The sequence below is a fragment of the Solanum dulcamara genome, chromosome 4 (assembly GCF_947179165.1).
Source record: "Solanum dulcamara chromosome 4, daSolDulc1.2, whole genome shotgun sequence".
Classification (NCBI taxonomy): Eukaryota; Viridiplantae; Streptophyta; class Magnoliopsida; order Solanales; family Solanaceae; genus Solanum; species Solanum dulcamara.
This window is the reverse complement of record NC_077240.1, coordinates 15,808,374-15,827,750: the sequence shown is the minus strand read 5'-3', so window position 1 is coordinate 15,827,750 and position 19,377 is coordinate 15,808,374. Positions and strand designations below refer to the sequence as shown.

At 35.4% G+C, this 19,377-nt stretch overlaps 2 protein-coding genes across 3 annotated transcripts; both read right to left on the bottom strand.

Annotated features, from left to right (window-relative positions):
* LOC129886594 (bifunctional protein FolD 4, chloroplastic) lies at positions 1–3,828 on the bottom strand. Its single transcript, XM_055961353.1, has 5 exons — positions 3,484–3,828; positions 2,495–2,820; positions 1,213–1,449; positions 911–1,078; positions 1–617 (listed from the first exon to the last, which is right to left on the bottom strand). The coding sequence occupies exons 1-5, from the start codon at positions 3,683–3,685 to the stop codon at positions 447–449; spliced, it is 1,104 nt and encodes a 367-aa protein (XP_055817328.1). The 5' UTR covers positions 3,686–3,828; the 3' UTR covers positions 1–446.
* Positions 3,829–4,483: 655 nt separating this feature from the next.
* LOC129886593 (K(+) efflux antiporter 2, chloroplastic) lies at positions 4,484–18,134 on the bottom strand. 2 transcript variants are annotated; one of them, XM_055961351.1, is made up of 21 exons: positions 17,927–18,134; positions 16,026–17,683; positions 15,685–15,856; positions 15,494–15,584; positions 15,075–15,211; positions 14,926–14,985; positions 14,688–14,807; positions 14,237–14,305; positions 13,953–14,018; positions 13,661–13,750; positions 12,612–12,716; positions 12,378–12,506; positions 11,814–12,023; positions 11,204–11,353; positions 10,116–10,169; positions 9,938–9,996; positions 7,040–7,106; positions 6,790–6,966; positions 6,496–6,552; positions 5,726–5,800; positions 4,484–5,158 (listed from the first exon to the last, which is right to left on the bottom strand). In XM_055961351.1, the coding sequence occupies exons 2-21, from the start codon at positions 17,615–17,617 to the stop codon at positions 5,036–5,038; spliced, it is 3,603 nt and encodes a 1,200-aa protein (XP_055817326.1). In that variant the 5' UTR covers positions 17,618–17,683; positions 17,927–18,134; the 3' UTR covers positions 4,484–5,035. The 2 variants fall into 2 exon arrangements, with proteins under 2 accessions (XP_055817326.1, XP_055817327.1); XM_055961352.1 differs by having other exon boundaries at positions 16,026–17,637.
* Between the last annotated feature and the right edge of the window lie 1,243 nt (positions 18,135–19,377).

Below are 19,377 nucleotides of genomic sequence, written 5' to 3'. Positions count from 1 at the left end.
TGTTCCTCAAATGATATGAATCAGCATATATATGTTGAACAAACCTTACATCTAATAGCACATAACATATACAATTGTTCGAGTAGAAGAGCTTCAGTCAGACCACTCTAACAACTGAAGACAATTCAGAAAGGAAAAAAAGGGTTTATAATGCACAATCAAACCATATAGGGCGAGTGTGTTTCAGCTAAGACTTGATTTCCACCATCAGACCTATTCCCTACCAAACTCTATAAATTATGTCATGGAATCCAGCTTTGACCACCTTTTAGGTAGTAGCCTACCATTGTCCCTCGAGTTGAAGATCGTTTAGATGCTTTGTTCCCAAAAGTTAGTTTTCACGCTACAAGCTCATAAAGGCAGACACATACCGACTAAGAGACAGGAAAACAGCTGAGAAGGTCAATGATATGGCCCACCTGGTTAGACTACTGAACTTCAAAATATCACTTGAAGTTGTGAATTCGTTTTGCAGATAACAAAGTATTAGAGAGAAGCATTGCAATAGTCATGGGCCCAACTCCTCCAGGAACAGGAGTAATAGCCGAGGCAACCTTGCTGGCCTCTTCATAACAAACATCTCCAACTAGTCGATAGCCTCGAGGATTTGTAGTATCCTGTTGGACAGAATAAAAATCAACCCTCATCTTGGGTAATCAGAAGGCAAACATGCATTCCACTACAGGGAAATTGTTTCTGTTTTTACTTTCTTTTGGGGGTGAGACTCTGTGAGCGTAATATTGTTGAACAAAATAATAATTAACTAAACATTCTTTAATTGGTCCTTGAGCTAGCAATTCTATCATATTTATTTGAAGAGCATGCAGAGAAAGACACGATAAAAGGCACAAAAATTACTGCATAATCACGAGGATGACAATCAGAAGAAAAGAGTATATAGCTTTCACACCTCCACAGGATTAATCCCAACATCAATAATTACTGCCCCAGGCTTGATCCAGCTACCTCTAACCATGTTTGGTTGCCCTACAGCTGATATTATGATATCTGCTTGTCTGGTAATCTCCTCTGGGTTCTTGGTTCTGGAATGAACAATGCTGACAGTGGCATCTTCCCTCTAGTGTAAAAATAGGAAGAAATATTGGAAAGGACAAAGGTAGTACACAGACATTATAAGAGACTAAGAGCTCGATACAATGCTATCAGAAAAAGGCTCTATCACAAGAAAATCATTGTTTATTATACTATTACCTGCAGCAGCAGGGCAGCAGGCATTCCAACTATATTGCTCCTGCCAATGACAACCGCTTTTTTCCCCTTGATTTCCACATTGTACCGATGCAGAAGCTCAATGCATCCTTTGGGTGTACAGGGAACAAAGAAGGGCTCTCTACCTCGCATCGCAAGCCGGCCAATATTTAGTGGGTGGAATCCGTCAACATCCTTCTCAATGCAAACAGCATTTAGGATCTTCTGCTCATCCATATGCTGATCCAAAGTTGATGAAGACACAATTCAAATTAGAAGATAAAGGTCTAGAAAGATAACAACTCTATCAGAAGTGCAATAGCTTTGAGTTTTATATCATTGATCTATTAACTCATCCATAACAACAAGCCACAAGTTGAGTAGAGTATTTTCTCTTATCATACGGGAACATGATAAACATCTGAATCAAACACACACTACCACGACATAAGAACAGGTTTATTGACTTTTACACATGTCAAAGTGTTACAATAATTATGCTGAACCATATAAAATAAAACAATATGCTGCATGTCATGAGCACCATAAAAAAAGATAATAGAACTACATTACTATTACTACATTGTCCAAAAAACATATCGATGAGTTACATTTATTATAATACTTAGAAACTGATTAGAAAATAAACATAATAATAAGTCAAAGTAAGATCAAGTTTCAATTGAGCAACTGTTACTTTTATTTCCAATTACTGTTACTACAAAGGATCAAATCTATTGGGGAATAATTTTAAGAAGCACCAAATTAACAATCTGATTAACTTTGTTTATCTCTAATATTTTTCGAGTCAGTACTTCTGTTTCATAGTATTTCTCTTTCATCAATATTCTCATCATATCTTTTTACTCTTGCATTCCATTCAAATCATGTTCTTAAAAATGATTTTCTTGAGCCAAGGGTCTATCGGAAACAATCTCTCTATCCGACAAATGTAGGGTAAGGTCTGCATACACCTCACCCTCCCTAGACCCCACTTGTGGGATTATACGGGGTATGTTGTTGATTAGCAACCACAAATGATGTCACAGTGTACTATCTGATAAACTGAAATGATATAGATCTTGAAGTTTCTTTCTCTTAAGATCCAACAGTAACAAAAAAAAAATTGACAAGGAAGATTCAGTAACAATTTTGACATGATTCTGGGAACATAACTAATCCATAATCCATTTTGGATAAAACTAATTCAGATGAAGTCACACGTCAAACATTCATAACTCCAAGAAAATTCAGCAATAAAAGTCGATGAGGTTTAGTAGCATACTGAAGGTAATGGTAGCTGAACAAGAATTCCATGAACCATAGGATCATCATTGAAGTCTGAAATATACTTGAGAACTTCTTCTTCTGTTGAGTTCTCAGGCAAACACACTTCATAGGATTTGATCCCAGCAGCTTCACAAGCTTTTTTCTTGTTGCGAACATAAGTTGCAGAATCCTTCCTTTCCCCAACAAGAATAACTGCCAGGCCAGGAACAACACCAATCGAATCTTTCATCCTACATATTTCAGCCTTTATTTCGTCCCTAATATCTTTTGCAACTTTTTTCCCATCAATCACTTTTATTGATGCCTCACTAACCATTGCAGCTGCACACCAATGGAAATAATTCAAAAATATTTAAAAGGTAGGTCAAACCAAACCAACAATACCACAAAACCAGACAGTTGGGGAACATGCAAGAAAAAATCCAGAGTAAAACAATGACGTTAAAAGGAAAAAGGCCCAACTACGAGCCAAGGACCAAACACTTCAAGTGCACGAAATTCTCAACCAACTTACCTTGGAATACTGAAGCTTAAAAAAGACATCACTCTCCAAATACACAATCAGGAAAATTATATATTTGTTTTTAAAAAGAAGCCTTGCAGAGGGTTAAGTTGCTAAATCGAGAATCCATTTTTAGACATATCTCTCTGACCAATTAAACAGCTTACAGAGATGGTTTATTTAGTAAAGGTCTGAACTTTTTATACCTGCACCATCAAATAATCCCCATTTTAGATTTCTGAATCCTTGTTTGTTCATCTTCTAGCTTAACCTTTTTAATCATCACTCCTAAAACAGCTTGCCAAGATTATAATTTTACTGAAAACATAGATTTTATGTATTGTCAACTACTCAATATCTAGTTCATTCGCCAAAACAATATACTAACCTTAACCCTTTTTATAAATCCATATTCCAAACAAAAATATACTTACAAAGCAACTTAAAAGCTCGGGAATTGCAAGCATTTGAACAGAACTTACCAGTGATGACGGAGGAAGAGGAAAACGCTGAACGAGGAATGATGGTTCTGGGAAAAGATAGGATGTGAAGGGGATCCAGAGAGGAACGGAAGCGAATTTGGTGGGGCCCAAGAAGTGGTAGGAGCCGAGCTGCTGCGGCGGTTGACGGCGGCGAGCAGTCATTTAACTTCATCTTCATCATTGTTATCGGAGATGACGCCATTTTCCGACAACGAAGATGAAATTGAGGCAGTCTCAGCCCTATGCTTGCACCGTTTTTTATGTTTAGGGTTTTAAATTTTTTGTAGGGTTTTGGAGCATTTAGATTTCTTTTGAAAGAGAGAATAATCCAAGGACAGAAATGCAGAAAAGAAAAAAAACGTAATTTTTAAAAGTAAAAGTAGAGGGTTAACTGTACTTTAGTCCCCTAAGTTATACGTAAATTTTATGTCATATTTGATTAAGTACAACTATTAGTTCTTCTATCTTTTATTTAATTAATCATATTTTATGTTAAGTTTGTATCGTTAGTTCATAATGAAGGTAGTATTATGCTTCTATAAATAATTTAAATATAATTATTTTTTGTGTAAATATATCAAAAGCGCACATTTTAATTAATTAAAGATTAATTATATTGAGCCATTTATCAAAAGCATCAAAATCATAATTTAATAATTGATGGGCTCAAAGCGCTAGTCTCCCTAAAATGAATAAATATTATTTTTTGCCACCCTGAGGATTTTTTACGTTTTTTAATTACATTAGGCCTTGGGGATCAAGAAGCAACCTTTGATTGAAAGTCTAGATTATAAACCTTGCAGCGTAAAAATAATTGATATAGTTTAATATTGAAAAATAATTGCATACAAAAGAAAGGGATTTGAGGAGAAGAAGAGAGGACCAAAAAAAAGGCCTTTATGTCAAATAAAATAAATAGGTGAAATGCTTGGGAAACTTGTGCATTCTTCTGCTAATGAGTAATTAGTTTTTACTAATTTCTCACGAGTCCGATAGGAAGTGAGTAAAAAGCACACAAGGATTTGATCCAGTAATTTACTAATCATATCGTACAAGCTAAAAACAATTCAAAACACAAAGCAGAACAAAATTATACTCCTAGTTAAAAAGAAATCTAAAGGCTAGTCCCCCTCACGAACTTTTTTTCTTTTTAAATACAGCGGTTCCCATTATATACTTGAAAAAAAAATATCCAAAATGGCATCCTATCTTTTGATATGCAAGAAAATTCCACGTAGCTTTTGCATAAATTTAAACTACATCCATGCAAACTACCTGGATGACCTTAGATCCTGAAATGCAAAAACAGAGTCCTTCCAGGATGAACCAAAACTTTTAGAACCAAAACAATTAAGTTCTATCACCTAGTGGTTATGCCATAAAGAAATTTGCTCTCCTGCATAGCTTGTTGCTTGCTATACTTCTGTACATTTTTTTTAAATGGGGTTTTAAGTAAAACACTATACACTTGTAAGGACTATCTTCCCTTCTACTGCATTCTTTTTTGGTTGTAGGTCCAAGCAATGCAGATCCTTGTTTCTTCTAATGCTAATCATATTGCTAGTGTTCCTTCACTGATTTGGTTCTCATCCGAAGAGTCTGAGGGCTGAGCTTTGGCTTTACTCACCACACGAGAAAATCCATAGCCTAGAGAACTCCCACTCGTTTCGCATAGCTGCAAAACAAAATCAAGTATATGTGAAAAAAGATAAAGTTGATTTTTTGGAATATCATAAATTTTTCTAGTATAGTTTCTAGAATAGTCTAGAGTAGTATCTAGGATAATCATCTTAAGAACATATCTAGAGTAAAAGATAAAGTTACTAGAATATTCTTGTAAATGTATCTAAGAAATGTGTAGATATTCTAGAGAGTTAGATATTTGTAGTAAGTCATAGAATCGTCTAGATCTTATAATATCTAGAACCATCCCTACACAACTATAAATAGGGATGGCATTAGCCATTTGTGACCAACCCAAAGCAAACCTAAATTCAAGTAGTCTTCTTTCATAACTAAGTTCTCTTTTTCAAAATATTCCTTCTCCTTTCTAGTTTCCTATTCTTTAATTGAATCTTGTGATCTTAGTTAACGATCTTAGTCCAGCAAAAGGTCTCTCCAATTATACTTTTCTTCTACTATTCTCTACAGTATATTGTATTAGATATATAACAAAATCTGAAACGATGCAACCCCTATCAACACTCCAAAAGCAAACACAAGTAGTGCAAGTATAATTTACCTCAGTAAGCTCAGAGAGGTGGCGGGACCTAAACTCGTTGATTGTTGCTGCTATCTCCGACATTGGCAGCTTAGCCTAGAAGATATAATATATACTCAGAATTTTATTTGCTTCACTCAAGGAATGGTTAAAGAATGTCAAAAACCAACTACAAGGAGGTCGAGATGCAAAGGTAGTTTGCAGCTAGATTATTGCATCAGAAGATCCAACAACCCATAAAGAATGCTTAAGTATACAGTAGAACAGATCTGTATCCAATTGTGAATTACGATACACATTTCAGCTTTTGAGGTATGAAATTTTGTGAAGATAATTTCAACAAATTCATGCTACTTAATAATTTTTTCCAAAGAGAAGGAAATTGTGGGCAGTTATGCAGTTGTGAAGTGCTTTAAAATCACTGTACCACATAAAGAGGTAATAGGCCATTGAATTCGTAACATTCACCCTTATTAATACTGGGGATTACAGATATAAATGAAGCCTTGAGAAAACCATATACTATAACATTCTGAAACCAGCGTAGAACGACACATGATGATAAGCCATAGATTCACCATAAGTATCACAATACAGTATCAGGACACAACTTTTCAAATTTGATTTGGTTACACTGATGAATTACTTGCAACTCAAAATAAACCATTTGTCAAAATGAGATAAACAGGGGCTATAGATTTTCTTTCTTTTTCCTTTTCTTTTTTGTGGGATGGGGTCTTAGCTAGCTACTACAAAAGAGAACACCTAGGCTACTTATCAAAATGACTTACTTGTGCAAGGACAGCAGCGGCCAACTGCAGGCTTGGTTCCAAGGTCTCAGGCACAACCTGTAAAAACATTTATCCACCTCAAATTATGACTTGTTCATTATCCAACTATTCCTTCTTTCATGCATAATATGTTACAATTAGAAATGTCACCGTAGCACAATGTTCATACAACAGCAAATGAATAAATATTTCAAGGCTCAGAATCCGGATAGCATCCAGAAAATCCTAAGTGCAACCAATATGAACAAGTTCCAACAAAAAGATCAATAGCAGAAATTATAACAAGAAAGATACCGCTGTTGCTCCAGCCTTCTCTAAATTAAGACCATGATCTACATCATGAGCACGTACAAACGTTTTCACATTGGGAAAGTACTTGTTCAAGGCCCAAACAGTTCTGTAATTTGCACCAGGAGTGTCTAATGTTATTGCAGCAGCACATGCTCTTTCAGCCCCAACTTTATGTAGAACCTAGTAATCGAGAATCAGAATGTCAAATTAAAATATCCAAAACCATATTTTTAAGTTCGGAAATTTGCTTTACCTCTCGGCTACCAGCATCACCAAAGTATACAGGAAGGTCAAGTGCACGACCAATTGCAACTCGCTCACTGCATTTATTAATTAAAACATTTATTAAGACGAGCATCATGACAACAATTGGAAAATTTAAGTGAACAACATCTCCTGCACTCCCCCTACCCGAGATACCTTTCTTTAGATACAGTAATAAATTTAAACTCAACTTGTTGATGCTCTTATAATCAACTACTGAACATCAAAGTACTCTAGGACCAATATGATGATATTCAAGATCCAATGACAATCAAAACTCCAACATATAAGGAAACTCTAGTACCCTTTTATATTTGCTCAGGCCAGTTGCTTCTACAGCTTCTTTGATGGTGGTGTTTAGTTGTGGAAGTGAATTTCTTTGATTTCATATCCTCTCATAGATCTATGCAGGTCATAAATTCATTGAATGGATTCAAGGATTTGTTGGTAATTGACTTTAGCCACCATGGTATCGTGGTTGCTTTGTTTTTGCTCAATCAGAATCTTCAGTTTGTATCCTCAATCTTCTTTACTCTCTGGTTAGATCAGGATTGCTTTCCATTCAAGGTAATGATGGATAAAATTTTGGTTGAAATTTACAGCAGAATTGCTCAAACCAACTCCGACAATCTCTCTTCTCCCTTCAAATCTCTCACACTTCTTTTCTTTTTTTAAGTTTCTTTCTGGTGGTGGGGATTTGTTGCAGCGGTGTAGTTAGGAAAGAAGGCAGAAGGGAAGACACAAATCTGGTGTGGATGTGGTGGAAGAGGGAGAAGGGCAAGGGGAAGAGTAAAAGAGTATTATGGTGGTGGCGGGATGGAGGAGGAGGAGGTGACAGGGAAAGAGAATGAAGAAGAGAGAAATTTTTTTCCAAAATGCCTTTCACGCACTTATTTTACGTGTATTACACACATCATGCCATGTTAGCAATGCATAGCCTTACTTCAGGCGTTTTATGAAAATTTGTGACAAGTTTTAAGGGGCTGTCTATCTGTTTAGCCTTTGATTAATATTCAAATCTGACTTGTAAAAATAATCTAACAGTTCAATTAAAGACTACTACAATCTGGTTCAATTTCCTCAATTCTCCGGCTTGGCAGTGTGGCACTCTTACAGGAAAACCATCATCCTCTTCTCTTTCATCGTTATTCCTTTGATGCATGCATGAATGTGAACATGTATATAGATACAGAAAAATAAACTTTTACTTTAAAATCCAAAAAGCTGATGATGACTGATGACTCACAATTAACTAACTATATATTCAATTCCATTGCTTGCTTTCATGACTGAATAATTATGCTATCTAATAAAACCTCCTTCTGCCTCATTTTGTATAATGATGTTTGAAACCAAATTTAAGTTGTCATTTTGACTTGAGTAACAACAACAACATATCCCATCTAATCCCACAAATGGGGTAGGGTCTGGGGAGGGTAGGATGTACGCAGACCTTACCCCTACCTTTGTGGGGTAGAGGTAAGATGTGATTTTTACTTCAGTATTTTAAGAAAATAGTTAAGTAGATAGGCGTAAAATTAGTTTGATGAATAAATATTACGTCAAGGCTTAAAATTTAAATAGTAAATGAATTTGAATTGCTGAAAGTTGTATAGAGTAATCATGGAACATATCAAACATTTTGGGAAAAGATAGTCATATTAGCAGGAGGGAATAACAAATTGTGAAGAAAAAATATCTTTAATTAACAATTCTAAAAAAAATGGCGTCTTCTGATTTTCAGTCACTACTACTTACAATTAGGGCTGTTCACAGTTTTAGTTAAAACCAAAACCAAACCGAAAATTTAACCAAACCGAATAAAAAAACCAACATTTGGTTTGGTTTGGTTTTAAATTTGAAAAACTGATAATATTTGGTTTGGTTATGGTTATGGTAAAAAATAACCGAATAAATAACCGAACCAAACCGATAATTATATACATAAAATTTATAATTATTTATATGTATAATATTAGCTTTTCATAAATAATTAAAGATATTTTATACCTTTTAATTATTAATTTTCATAATTTAATTAAAGATAAAATTGATTATATTATGGATTCTCTAGTTAATTTAGTTTAAATATGTAATTTTTTCATTTTAATGGACAAAGTTGTTTGTATTTTGGAACCTCTGTTTGACTTGTTCTTTTAAATCTAAACTGCGTTGCAAATTTGGTCCACTTGATTTGCCATCAGCAGGTCTTTCCCTCAATATGCAGCAAAGTTCGCCCTTGTGGGCCGTGAGGAAAAAAGAGCTTCATAAGAAATTTGAAGAATGTGGAGAGAGAATATTTGAATTGTCCCGGCTAGTCATAAATCGAAAAACAGAACCGACAATAACCAAACCGGTGGTTATTATTTTACTTGGTTTGGTTATGATTTTAGACATTTAAAAATCGATTAAATTGGTTTGGTTGAGGTTTTAATCAATAACCGACCCAAACCGAACCATGAACACCCCTACTTGCAATGTAATAGTAGTTTACGGAATGCATTTGACAATTTGAGATTGAGTCTAAAAGTGTTGTTCAGTTTCTATTTCCCCATTACACTGAGATTCTATTTAATAAAAAAAACTTGCAAAAAAATAACAGAACTCACATATAATGAGAATAAACCATTGGAAGGTGATGAAACTTGATAATAGTTACAAGTTGGCTCTGTTTCCTCAGGGGTAAAACATTCTCCACATTATATAATCTTATAAAGGAAAACCATTTTCTTGCATCTGGTTAGATATAAAGGTTGGTGGCTTTTAAGAGTAGTTGATAGTGGAGGTGCTGTTGAGAGATAAGTTGTGAAAAATATATAAAATTTTAACCTTCACTGAACCCACAGGAGCTGAAATCAGTTGAAGGTGAGCAAAAAGAGAATCATACCTTCGCACATCAAGCGCAACAAACGGAATCAATCGCTCGGAGAGAAGTTGGGCAATGATCTGTTAAGATGAAAACTAATTCAACAGACAGAAGATGGGATAGCTTCATTTTTCCAAAGTTTGACAACGATACGTCAAATGATCAATTTAGAGCAATTCATGAAAGCAGGGGCAAAAACCTGGCCAACGCGACCAAATCCACAAATAATGATATGATCTTGCAAATCATCTGTCTGGAAAAGAAAAAAGGAACTATCAATTTACATTCTTTTAAGCAACTAATTGAAGTCAAGTGAAATCTTGTTTACATTTATGCAGGTAATAATCCAGAAAGATATCATTAAATGATGTAGTCCCTCAAGTAATGAGCTTTGGTAACTGAACATCTGTTACTTCTCATACAAATGATCTTCATAATAAATGCTAACGTTGACGATAACAACTAATATAAAGCAAAGCACCAATGAGTTAAATAAGCTCAGAAAGAAGACAAAGTGAGGCTGGTTCAGAGGAAACCTAATCAGATGATGAGATGGATCTATAATTCCATAGACAATTATTTTTCAGGCGAGAAAACTTCCTTGCAAAAAATAAAATTGTGCCAAAAGAAAAAAGGCAGAGAAACTACAAGGGTTCAGAAGGCTTAGTACCACAACACTGAGGCACAGGACTTAAATAGCAACAACAAAGGAGAGCACAAAACTTGAGAGATGAACAAGGATCAAAGAAAGGCACTGAAAGGAGAAAGCAGACAGGGATGAAGAAATTTGAGAAAGGAAAGGAAAGTAGTATAAGGAAATGTTTTCTAGCACAAAAATTCCAACTTCCCTCATCTCCACAACTACTTTATGGTTTTCTTAACAACAGTACTAAGGCCCCTTACCCTTAGCCTTTAATTTATATGCCCTGTAACTATTTACAACCTGAAACCAAACTATTTTGTATAAGCTTGCAAGGTCCTGAACCTGAAGTACAGGTCTAACTGTGTTTTTCTGTGATCAACTCAGAAATCTAGCACAACAAATAATTATGTGACATGCACCAACTTTTGGCAACTATACCTTTGCTTGAAGTAAGATGTAATCAATTAGAATATACTAAATGTTCGAAAATTGTAGAAACGAATAATAGAGGCTTTGATAGTGTGATCTCTGTCTTTTAAGGGTCAAAATATAAGAATTTGCAAACATGTACACGGTTCACTACTTTCATCCTTGCTAAAAGCCAAAGAAGAAAGATAGTGCCACCAAAAAGTAGGAGACATTACCTCACTTTCCACAGGCAATAAACTTCGCACATCTTGCAGCTCAAAACGAGATGCTATTAATTGACCTCCAGCAGCTAGATATGGTGTGAGGGCCATTGAAATTCCAACCACAAGAAACAGCAGAGATGACAATTCAGAAGACATTATTCCCTGAAAAAAAGGTAAAACCAATGAGAAATCATTAAATAAGATAATACACTTATTCTAGCAAGATATATTTTTGTCATGGGGCAAAAATCCTCAGAGAGCTTAGCATTGTACTTTCCAGATAAGTTGCAGCTTTGAATCTATTTAAGGGTAGATATAAGGACGAACAAGCCTCATGAAATAAGAGCAAATGTAAATAGAAGTAAGATGGCAAACGTAAATAGAAACTGGAAGGACATTGATGGTAATTTGTCTCCACTTTCCCAATAACAGGATCCGACAAGCTCAACATTTGATTTCAGTACACAGGTCAATCGTAGAAAAGGTCCACAATTCCTTGACAAAGGAACAGAAGCTGTTTAAACAGCATTGCGAGAGAGGGAGAAAAAGAAAATGAAATAAAAGAGTTTTATTAACGGATATGAATTGCTTGTGAAAGGTTAAGGCTATCAGAGAAATAAACCTGATTGACAGCTTCACCAAAGGCTACAAAGGCAAACTCTCCACCCGGGGCAAGTAGGAGGCCAACTCTTATTGCCGATATAATTGAAATACCAAACAGTTTACCAACTAATGCAACCAAGATCGTCTTGCCACCTAATAGAAGTCCCAATGAGCCCATAATCACAGGAAAGTTTGAAAGAAGAAGCTTGGGATCAATGGACATTCCAACCTGCAAACCAGATAATACTTGTTCAGTTGTGAAGACGCAAGCAGCCATAGTTATACTAATATGTTCATGGACGATTCTCATTTCGGCCTTGATAAAAGTTGATTAATATAGATAAAATTTTGTCTGCTGCAGCAGCAGAAGTTGTATTACAGAACTCAGAAGTACAGTCGTTCAATGAGAACTCAGGAGAGACAGTTAAGCTCTACAAGCTAGCGAGAACACTAGAAATATAGAGCAAGAATTTTTAAATGTAAATAGAACCTTACCAAGACCTATCCTTAACTCCAAATGACTAGTTGTAGGATTACAAAACTGCATCTACATTGTACAGTAAACAAGATAATTATCACCTACCGTCATGAAAAAGAGACCCAACAGGAGTCCACGATATGGTGCAATATCTGATTCAACTTGCAATGAAAATTCAGTTTCTGCCAGAAGCAGACCAGCTAAAAATGCACCCAAAGCCATTGAAAGGCCAGCCTGTATTTATTTACATCAGATAACACATCGTAGCCTCAACAAGATAAAGGTTCTAACAAACTTGGGCAGTATACAGGGACCCATAAGAAATGTGATCGTAAGTACCCTGGCAGTCAGAAGACTAGTCCCAAGGATAACAAGGAGCGTATTTGCCGAAAATATTTCTGCATTTTGATTCTCTGCAATCTGCTTATAAATAGGCCGCAACAGCTGAAATTAGAACAGAGAACAAACATATTAGTGTCCTCGGATTTAACAGAAAAATATCTTACGAGACTTGCAAAAATGAAAAGTGTGATTAATACCCTAATTATCTTTGGGATTTTACACTAATAGCTGGACAGTTTGACTGTACTTTTTCTAGCCGGTATACATAAATTATACACTTTTCATATATGATCATACACATATTACACATGGATTACACATATCTTACACATCTGTCAGCTATTTGTAGTTTAATCAGTTGGGTTGGCGGCTATTTAGGTTAATTCTCCATTATCGCATCTTTTTTAACGGAAAATCAAAGATTAGAACAGAGAACGAACATATTAGTGTCCTCGGATTTAACAGAAAAATATCCTTACAAGACTTGCAAAAATGAAAACTGGAATTAACACCCTAATTATCTTCTTTTTTTTTGAAACTAAGGAAAAAAAAGATAATTAGGGTGTTAATTCCAGTTGGGATAATTACAGTAGATGGCCATTCGGTCATTTTAATTACCCCAAAAATGGTCATTCGGTGTATATTTCATGTATAGAATGTATCATAATATATATTCAGTGTATAGCTCATGTACAAGTAATCTATATTGTCCAATCAGTGTATACTTTCTATGACTTTTGACAAGCTATATTGTATAGTCACGGTATATTTCCTATGATTTTGGCTATTTTTTATGTAAATAAAACACTGGCTATATTTGTTGTAAACTAATTAGTTTATTATATATATTTGAAATTGTCCCATTCCAGTTTTCATTTTTGTAACAGTCAAAAATCAAAAAACTAACTTTAATAATCTATAGGCAATAGATAATGAAAGACCACATAGAAAATGTCAAAAGAGATGTAGTTTTGACTTAAAAACTATATACTACTAATCTGAAGCATTTATAATATTGGAAGATTCTACATGAACAAACAGCTTACCAGACGTCCTCCAGCAATAATGGCAGTGATGGCTACAATTGCCTTTACAGCAGCCAAACCAAGGGCCTCAGCTATTGCTCGGAAACCAACCTAAAAAAGAAGTTCTGTTATAACAGTGGCAATTTGGAAAACGACAATAGTGTGTACTCACATCTATCAAAAGGGAAAGAATGTTGTTTTTGCAAGTGATTCGAGGTCCAGAACCTCATATAGCTGGACTAGTAATTATAAAAACAACAAAATTTTAAATTATTTTTCAGAAGACAAGACTGTAATGTAAAAGAGTCTATACCCCTCCTTTTGATGAATTTGGTGAAATTAGTGGTATCAGTATGAGTAGAACAACCACCGCCAGATCCTGGAGGATAAAAGGAAAAAATTGTTTCATCGTATCACAAAGATAATTCTAAAAGTGTCACAGCACAAAATCATTTCAAGTGCATGACAGCAGCCTTTACGGTGATGGAAAGTAAATATATGTAAATCGTTTGTATGCCTAGATACACATAATATTGTAAGTTTCAACACCTCTCATGAGAAAGATGCGACAGCTTTGTACTGTCTATATGCAGATACCTGAAAGAGTAATACAGAAAATGTAGCTCGGCCATGTCGTGATGTGCTCTCACCACGCTCCTGCAATACCTGCAGATATGCAACATGATAAATTAGTTACTAAAGTTTCATTTTACATGAGTAAGTGTCACAGGCACATAGACAAACCAAATATAGATATACTACAATGCCTTGGATTGTAGAAAATATGTTGAATCAACAAGGAAATAATAAGAAAAACTCCAATGCTGATTTGATATCTCGGCATATGCCATTATCAAGAATTACTGCTTCTGGATTTTTGGGGAACATGTCATAATAATGTTGCCTTCCTAAGCATTAACTTTGATTAGAGTGTTGAACTGGTCACCAAATCAACGTATTTAATGAGTACACAAAACCACTTAAGTGCCAAATCTTGCCCATCATTCATCTAGCAAGGAAGACCTGCTACAGATATAGAAGGATTTACCTGGAGGACAACAGCAGTGGAAGATAAGGCAAGCCCATTCCCAATCACGATTGCAGCAGGTCCAGCCTGCCCGGCAACCAAATTAGCAACTAATCCGACCACCACAGCTGTCACTAAGACCTGCATTCATTTATTGAAATTACTAATTAATGTGAAAATCTAATTCGTTGAGACCATATCTCTAATAAGCAATATGGCGGTGGGTTAATAGTCCCAAGTGCTCAAACTCTACTATTACCTGAGCAGAGCCCAATCCAAAAACGTATTTCTTCATAGAACTTAGTCTCTCAACGGAAAGCTGTCAAAGAGAATACAAACAGAGGTTACTAAGGCAGTATTTGTAACACATTTCAGAAAGAAATAAACTAGTCATTTTCCTGGAGTCACCTCTAAGCCAATGTTAAATAGCAGGAAGACAACTCCAAATTCAGCTATAGCCTTGGTCCCATGTACATGACGTATGATAGAAAGACCATAAGGTCCAATCAAGATTCCAGCAGCCAAATACCCAAGAACAGGACTTCCTATACATTACAGCACAGAGAAGATGAACCATTAATTGGAAACACGAGAACGTCTACGGTCTATCACAGAGGAGCAAAGGGAACAATATCTGTGATATACATCAAGGTCAGAAAAAACTAAGCTTCCAATAAGCAAAGATCACGTTCAATCTTTAGAACATGTTCAAGGAAATACCTAGCAGGAAACCTTTACATCAAGAACAAGTTTGGTGAAACTATTTAACATAATAAGCCACAAGTTACTGTCCTCATGCAATAAAGAAGGTAGCAAAATTCAATTACCTCCTGGAATTTTCTGGAAGATTGGCACAAAGATAACACTTGCAAGCAATAGCCATAACATGTCAAAAAGAGAAGCTTCTTCCTCATTTATCTGAAATGACAAACAACACCATTAGCAAGTAGAAGTGAAGCCCCATCCTAACAAAATGTTGATGGCGGGCATTGAACTAGTCAAAGCTTAAGAGGCATGCCTCTTGATGAGGAAGCATCTCCATTAGTGTCTTAAGTTTCTTGGGTAATTTTCTTATTTGTCGAACCAGAGGTCTTGCATTTGTCGAGACCTCATCAATGCTTGTGGTAATTATGTCTGGCTGCTGAAACGACTGAGAAATTCGCTCTGATCGATTGGCGTAAAAGGCAATTCTGTGACAGATGTCAGAAGCATATCAAATACCATAACCACAACAAGCTATACCAATCTAATGATACAAAGATTGTATCCTAACGAGGCACTTATACATGTAGCTAACGAGAAATAGCTTCATCTCTTCTAAAAAGAAACAAAGAATGGATAGTGTTATAGTAATTGTACCCTGCTCCCATCAGTAATGAGCCAACCACCAGCTTGGGCAATTGATTCCTTGCAGACTCCATGAGACTCTGGAAAACTGAAGCAGGTGTGAACTCTTCACCATCTGAGGGAAAGGAGAAGAAAGATGCAGGCAAGAAACGGGATGATTTCTTCAATAATGCTTTGGGAGCACTAAGCGGTGAACTGTCCTTAGCTGATTCCTTGTTGACCTCCTGCCTCACAGTTTGAACACTTTTTGGTTTTTCTGCATCAGAATCAGAATCTTTTGAGGAGTCTAGAACTAACTTTCTATCTTCATTGTCACTCTCATCAGACACAGGCCCACTGGCCACCCAAGCATCCTCCAGTTTTACCTCCCTATCTTTATCAATAACACTCTCAACTGAATTTCTAGGCAATACCTCATCCTCACTAAGGGTCCCATCAACAGACACTTGGCCTAGACTAGATGATCCATTCTGTACGACTGAAGTTTCTGCAGTGTCAAGAGGTGATACAGCTAGGTTCTTCTCGGCTTTCTGCAAAGCAATCTCCGCATCATTCACCCGTTGAGTAGCCTCGAGCTCATAAGCAACAGCTTGTTCAGCTAAAAGCATTATGTTTGAAACATCTTCCTCAGCTTTTAAAGCATTGATTTGTGCTTTCTCAGCTAGATCGTTCAACCTGTCAACCTCTTTTTGCAGTTCTTCTTTTTTGTTCTGCAGCCGCCTCAATAGAGCCTCACAAGTTTCCAACCGGTCCCGACACTCCATATCTTCCTGAGCAGCTGAAAGTGTTGTCTCTTCCTCCATCAATGAAGTTGATTCTTCCACTTTACTTTCTTCAGAAGTTTCTGAAGACATACGTCCTTGTTTTGCAGTTTGTATTGAATCAAGAGCAACTAGAAGCCTTGCCTCGGCCAAAGAAAGGGCCATTGTTGCTTTTTGAACTGCTTCTTTAGCAATCATCTCTTCAATTACAATCTCTTGAATACTGTCGAGTTGTTTGTCCACATCATCCCATGCATTAGCAGCTTCATCCTTTAATGCTATAGCAGCTTCTGATATCTTCTGCGCTTTTTCCTCAAACATTGTGCTGTTCAGCTGTGCAACTTCCAGATCCTTGAGTGCCTTCTGCAACAACTCCCTTAGTTCATCCAAATTATCCCCTTCCTTTTCTTCTCCTTTGTCTTCATCCAACTCATTAGCGCTACTAATTTCGGCGATGCCATTAGTACTAGTACTCAAAGATCCATCTACAGCACTCTCACTGGACTCCACATTTCTACCATTACCATCAATAAAAGCAAGTGAATCATTTTCCTGACACCGAGGCAACTTTACTCCCCTAGAAGCCTTCGCACCCGCCAAATTCCCACTCGAATCAGATTTCCACAAAGCACAACTCAATCGTATCCTCGAATATGCTAAACTATTATTACTACATCCCACAATCCGTTTCAACCTTCTCCCAGGCCGATTCCTACATAAAACCCTAGCATTTCCGAGCAATTTATGCTTCAATCCTACATCACAGCTGCTTTTCCTACAGTAGTTCAAAGCTTCACCACAATGCGAAGCATTCGGCTGCCATAAACAGTAACCAAATCCCATCCTCCTCTCCTCTTAACTCACTAAACGTCAAAAAAAAAAAAACCGAATCTCATTACCTCAAATCACCTAACAAAAAAAACAAAGCAAGTTTCTATTCCAATCAACAAACAAAAGTAAAAAAACTTAATTCACACTACCACAAATAATCAGCTAAAAATCACCGTAACAAACAATTGCAAACAGAAATAACTGAAACGGATTTCACGATTAATCAACATTCCGCTTCAATACACATATTCAACATGCGAGTAAAACAAATTCCAAAGTTCATACACAGAAGAGAAGAGTTGGAGAGAAATTTGAATTTACCGATACACAAGTGTGAGACGAAAGAATATCTCCGGCGGAATTTGAGAGGAAAATTAGGTCAGAAAATGATTGGAGAGATGATAAATTGACTTTGTTATTGGCTCTTCCTATCGATTTTTTATAGCTTTGTCCGAAGAAGAAAGAGCCTTTCGTTTAGCGACTCTGTGCTTACTTTAAAAGTTGAAATGATGAGAAGCAATAGTATTTTTCTTCTTTTTTTTTCTCATTTTCAGTTGCAATTTTATTTTTTTTTAATAAAAAAATTTCAGGTTTTTGTTGTCTCCCTCCCATTTGGGGAACATGACAAAAATGGATGAAAGGGTTTATTGGTGGATATTCCCACTTTTCTGCATTTACATAATTATCCTCCTTTTTATTGATGGATGGAAAATTCATTCACAAATAGATATTTAGTTATGTGATAAGCAATGGGTAACGTACCTACCTGAAAGTGGTTTCTAACTTTTCAACATTATGTTATATATATATATATATATATATATATATGCTTCTATTCAAATTTGTACCATTTCCTTCTTTATATACAAGTAAAAGGACATATCGAGTTGGTTCAAATTTTTTAATTATTAAATTAAATTAATTATATTGAAATTTTTAAATTTCTAAATTAAATCAAATCAAGTTTTCAATTTTGATTTTTTTTCAGATTTGTTAATATATTTTTCACAGCATAAAATATATAATTTGTGCTTACTCAAATATAATTTTTAATTCTAGTAGAATATAACTACATAATGTGTTTTTTAAGAAAATAACCATGACATTGTATTAAAATATTCAATAATAAAGATAATATTATACATACTCCATATAGTCCCATAAGTGGAGTTTGAGAAGGATAATCCTTATCTTTATAGTGTAGAAATAATAAAATCACATAAACATATATATAGATAGATAGATATGTATGTATTTTGTTGGAATAATAATTCAAATTTGGAGTGGGAATTCTAAGTTGTTTAGGATTTGTTATTTGCTATTTATTTAACTCATGTCTAGTTAGGATTTGTTTGTCCTAGTTTATATAGGAATAGGATTTCTAGTCCTAGTTTAATTTGATTTCTTAGTATTATAAATAGGGATGTTGTTAGGTTATTTTCAACACACATAAATACACAGAAACAATCAAAAAATTCAGAATAGAAAGATCTTGTAGTAAGATTCAAGAGTTTTTGAGTTTATAAATAAAATATTTTTCTTTAAATTGGTATCAGAGCTTTAAAGATCTTCATAGAGAATCAAAGAGTTTTCGCTGCCGGCGGACGTCTATGACCCATATATGTCGTCCGTCTGGCTAATGATCATGATGACAAGCGTCAGACGAATGATATATGCATGAAAACATCATACTAGGAGGAAGGACTTTCAAAAACATTGCGGAGTTAAAAAAAGTGCAAGCAAACATGGAACAAGAAGAAAAAAAAATTCTC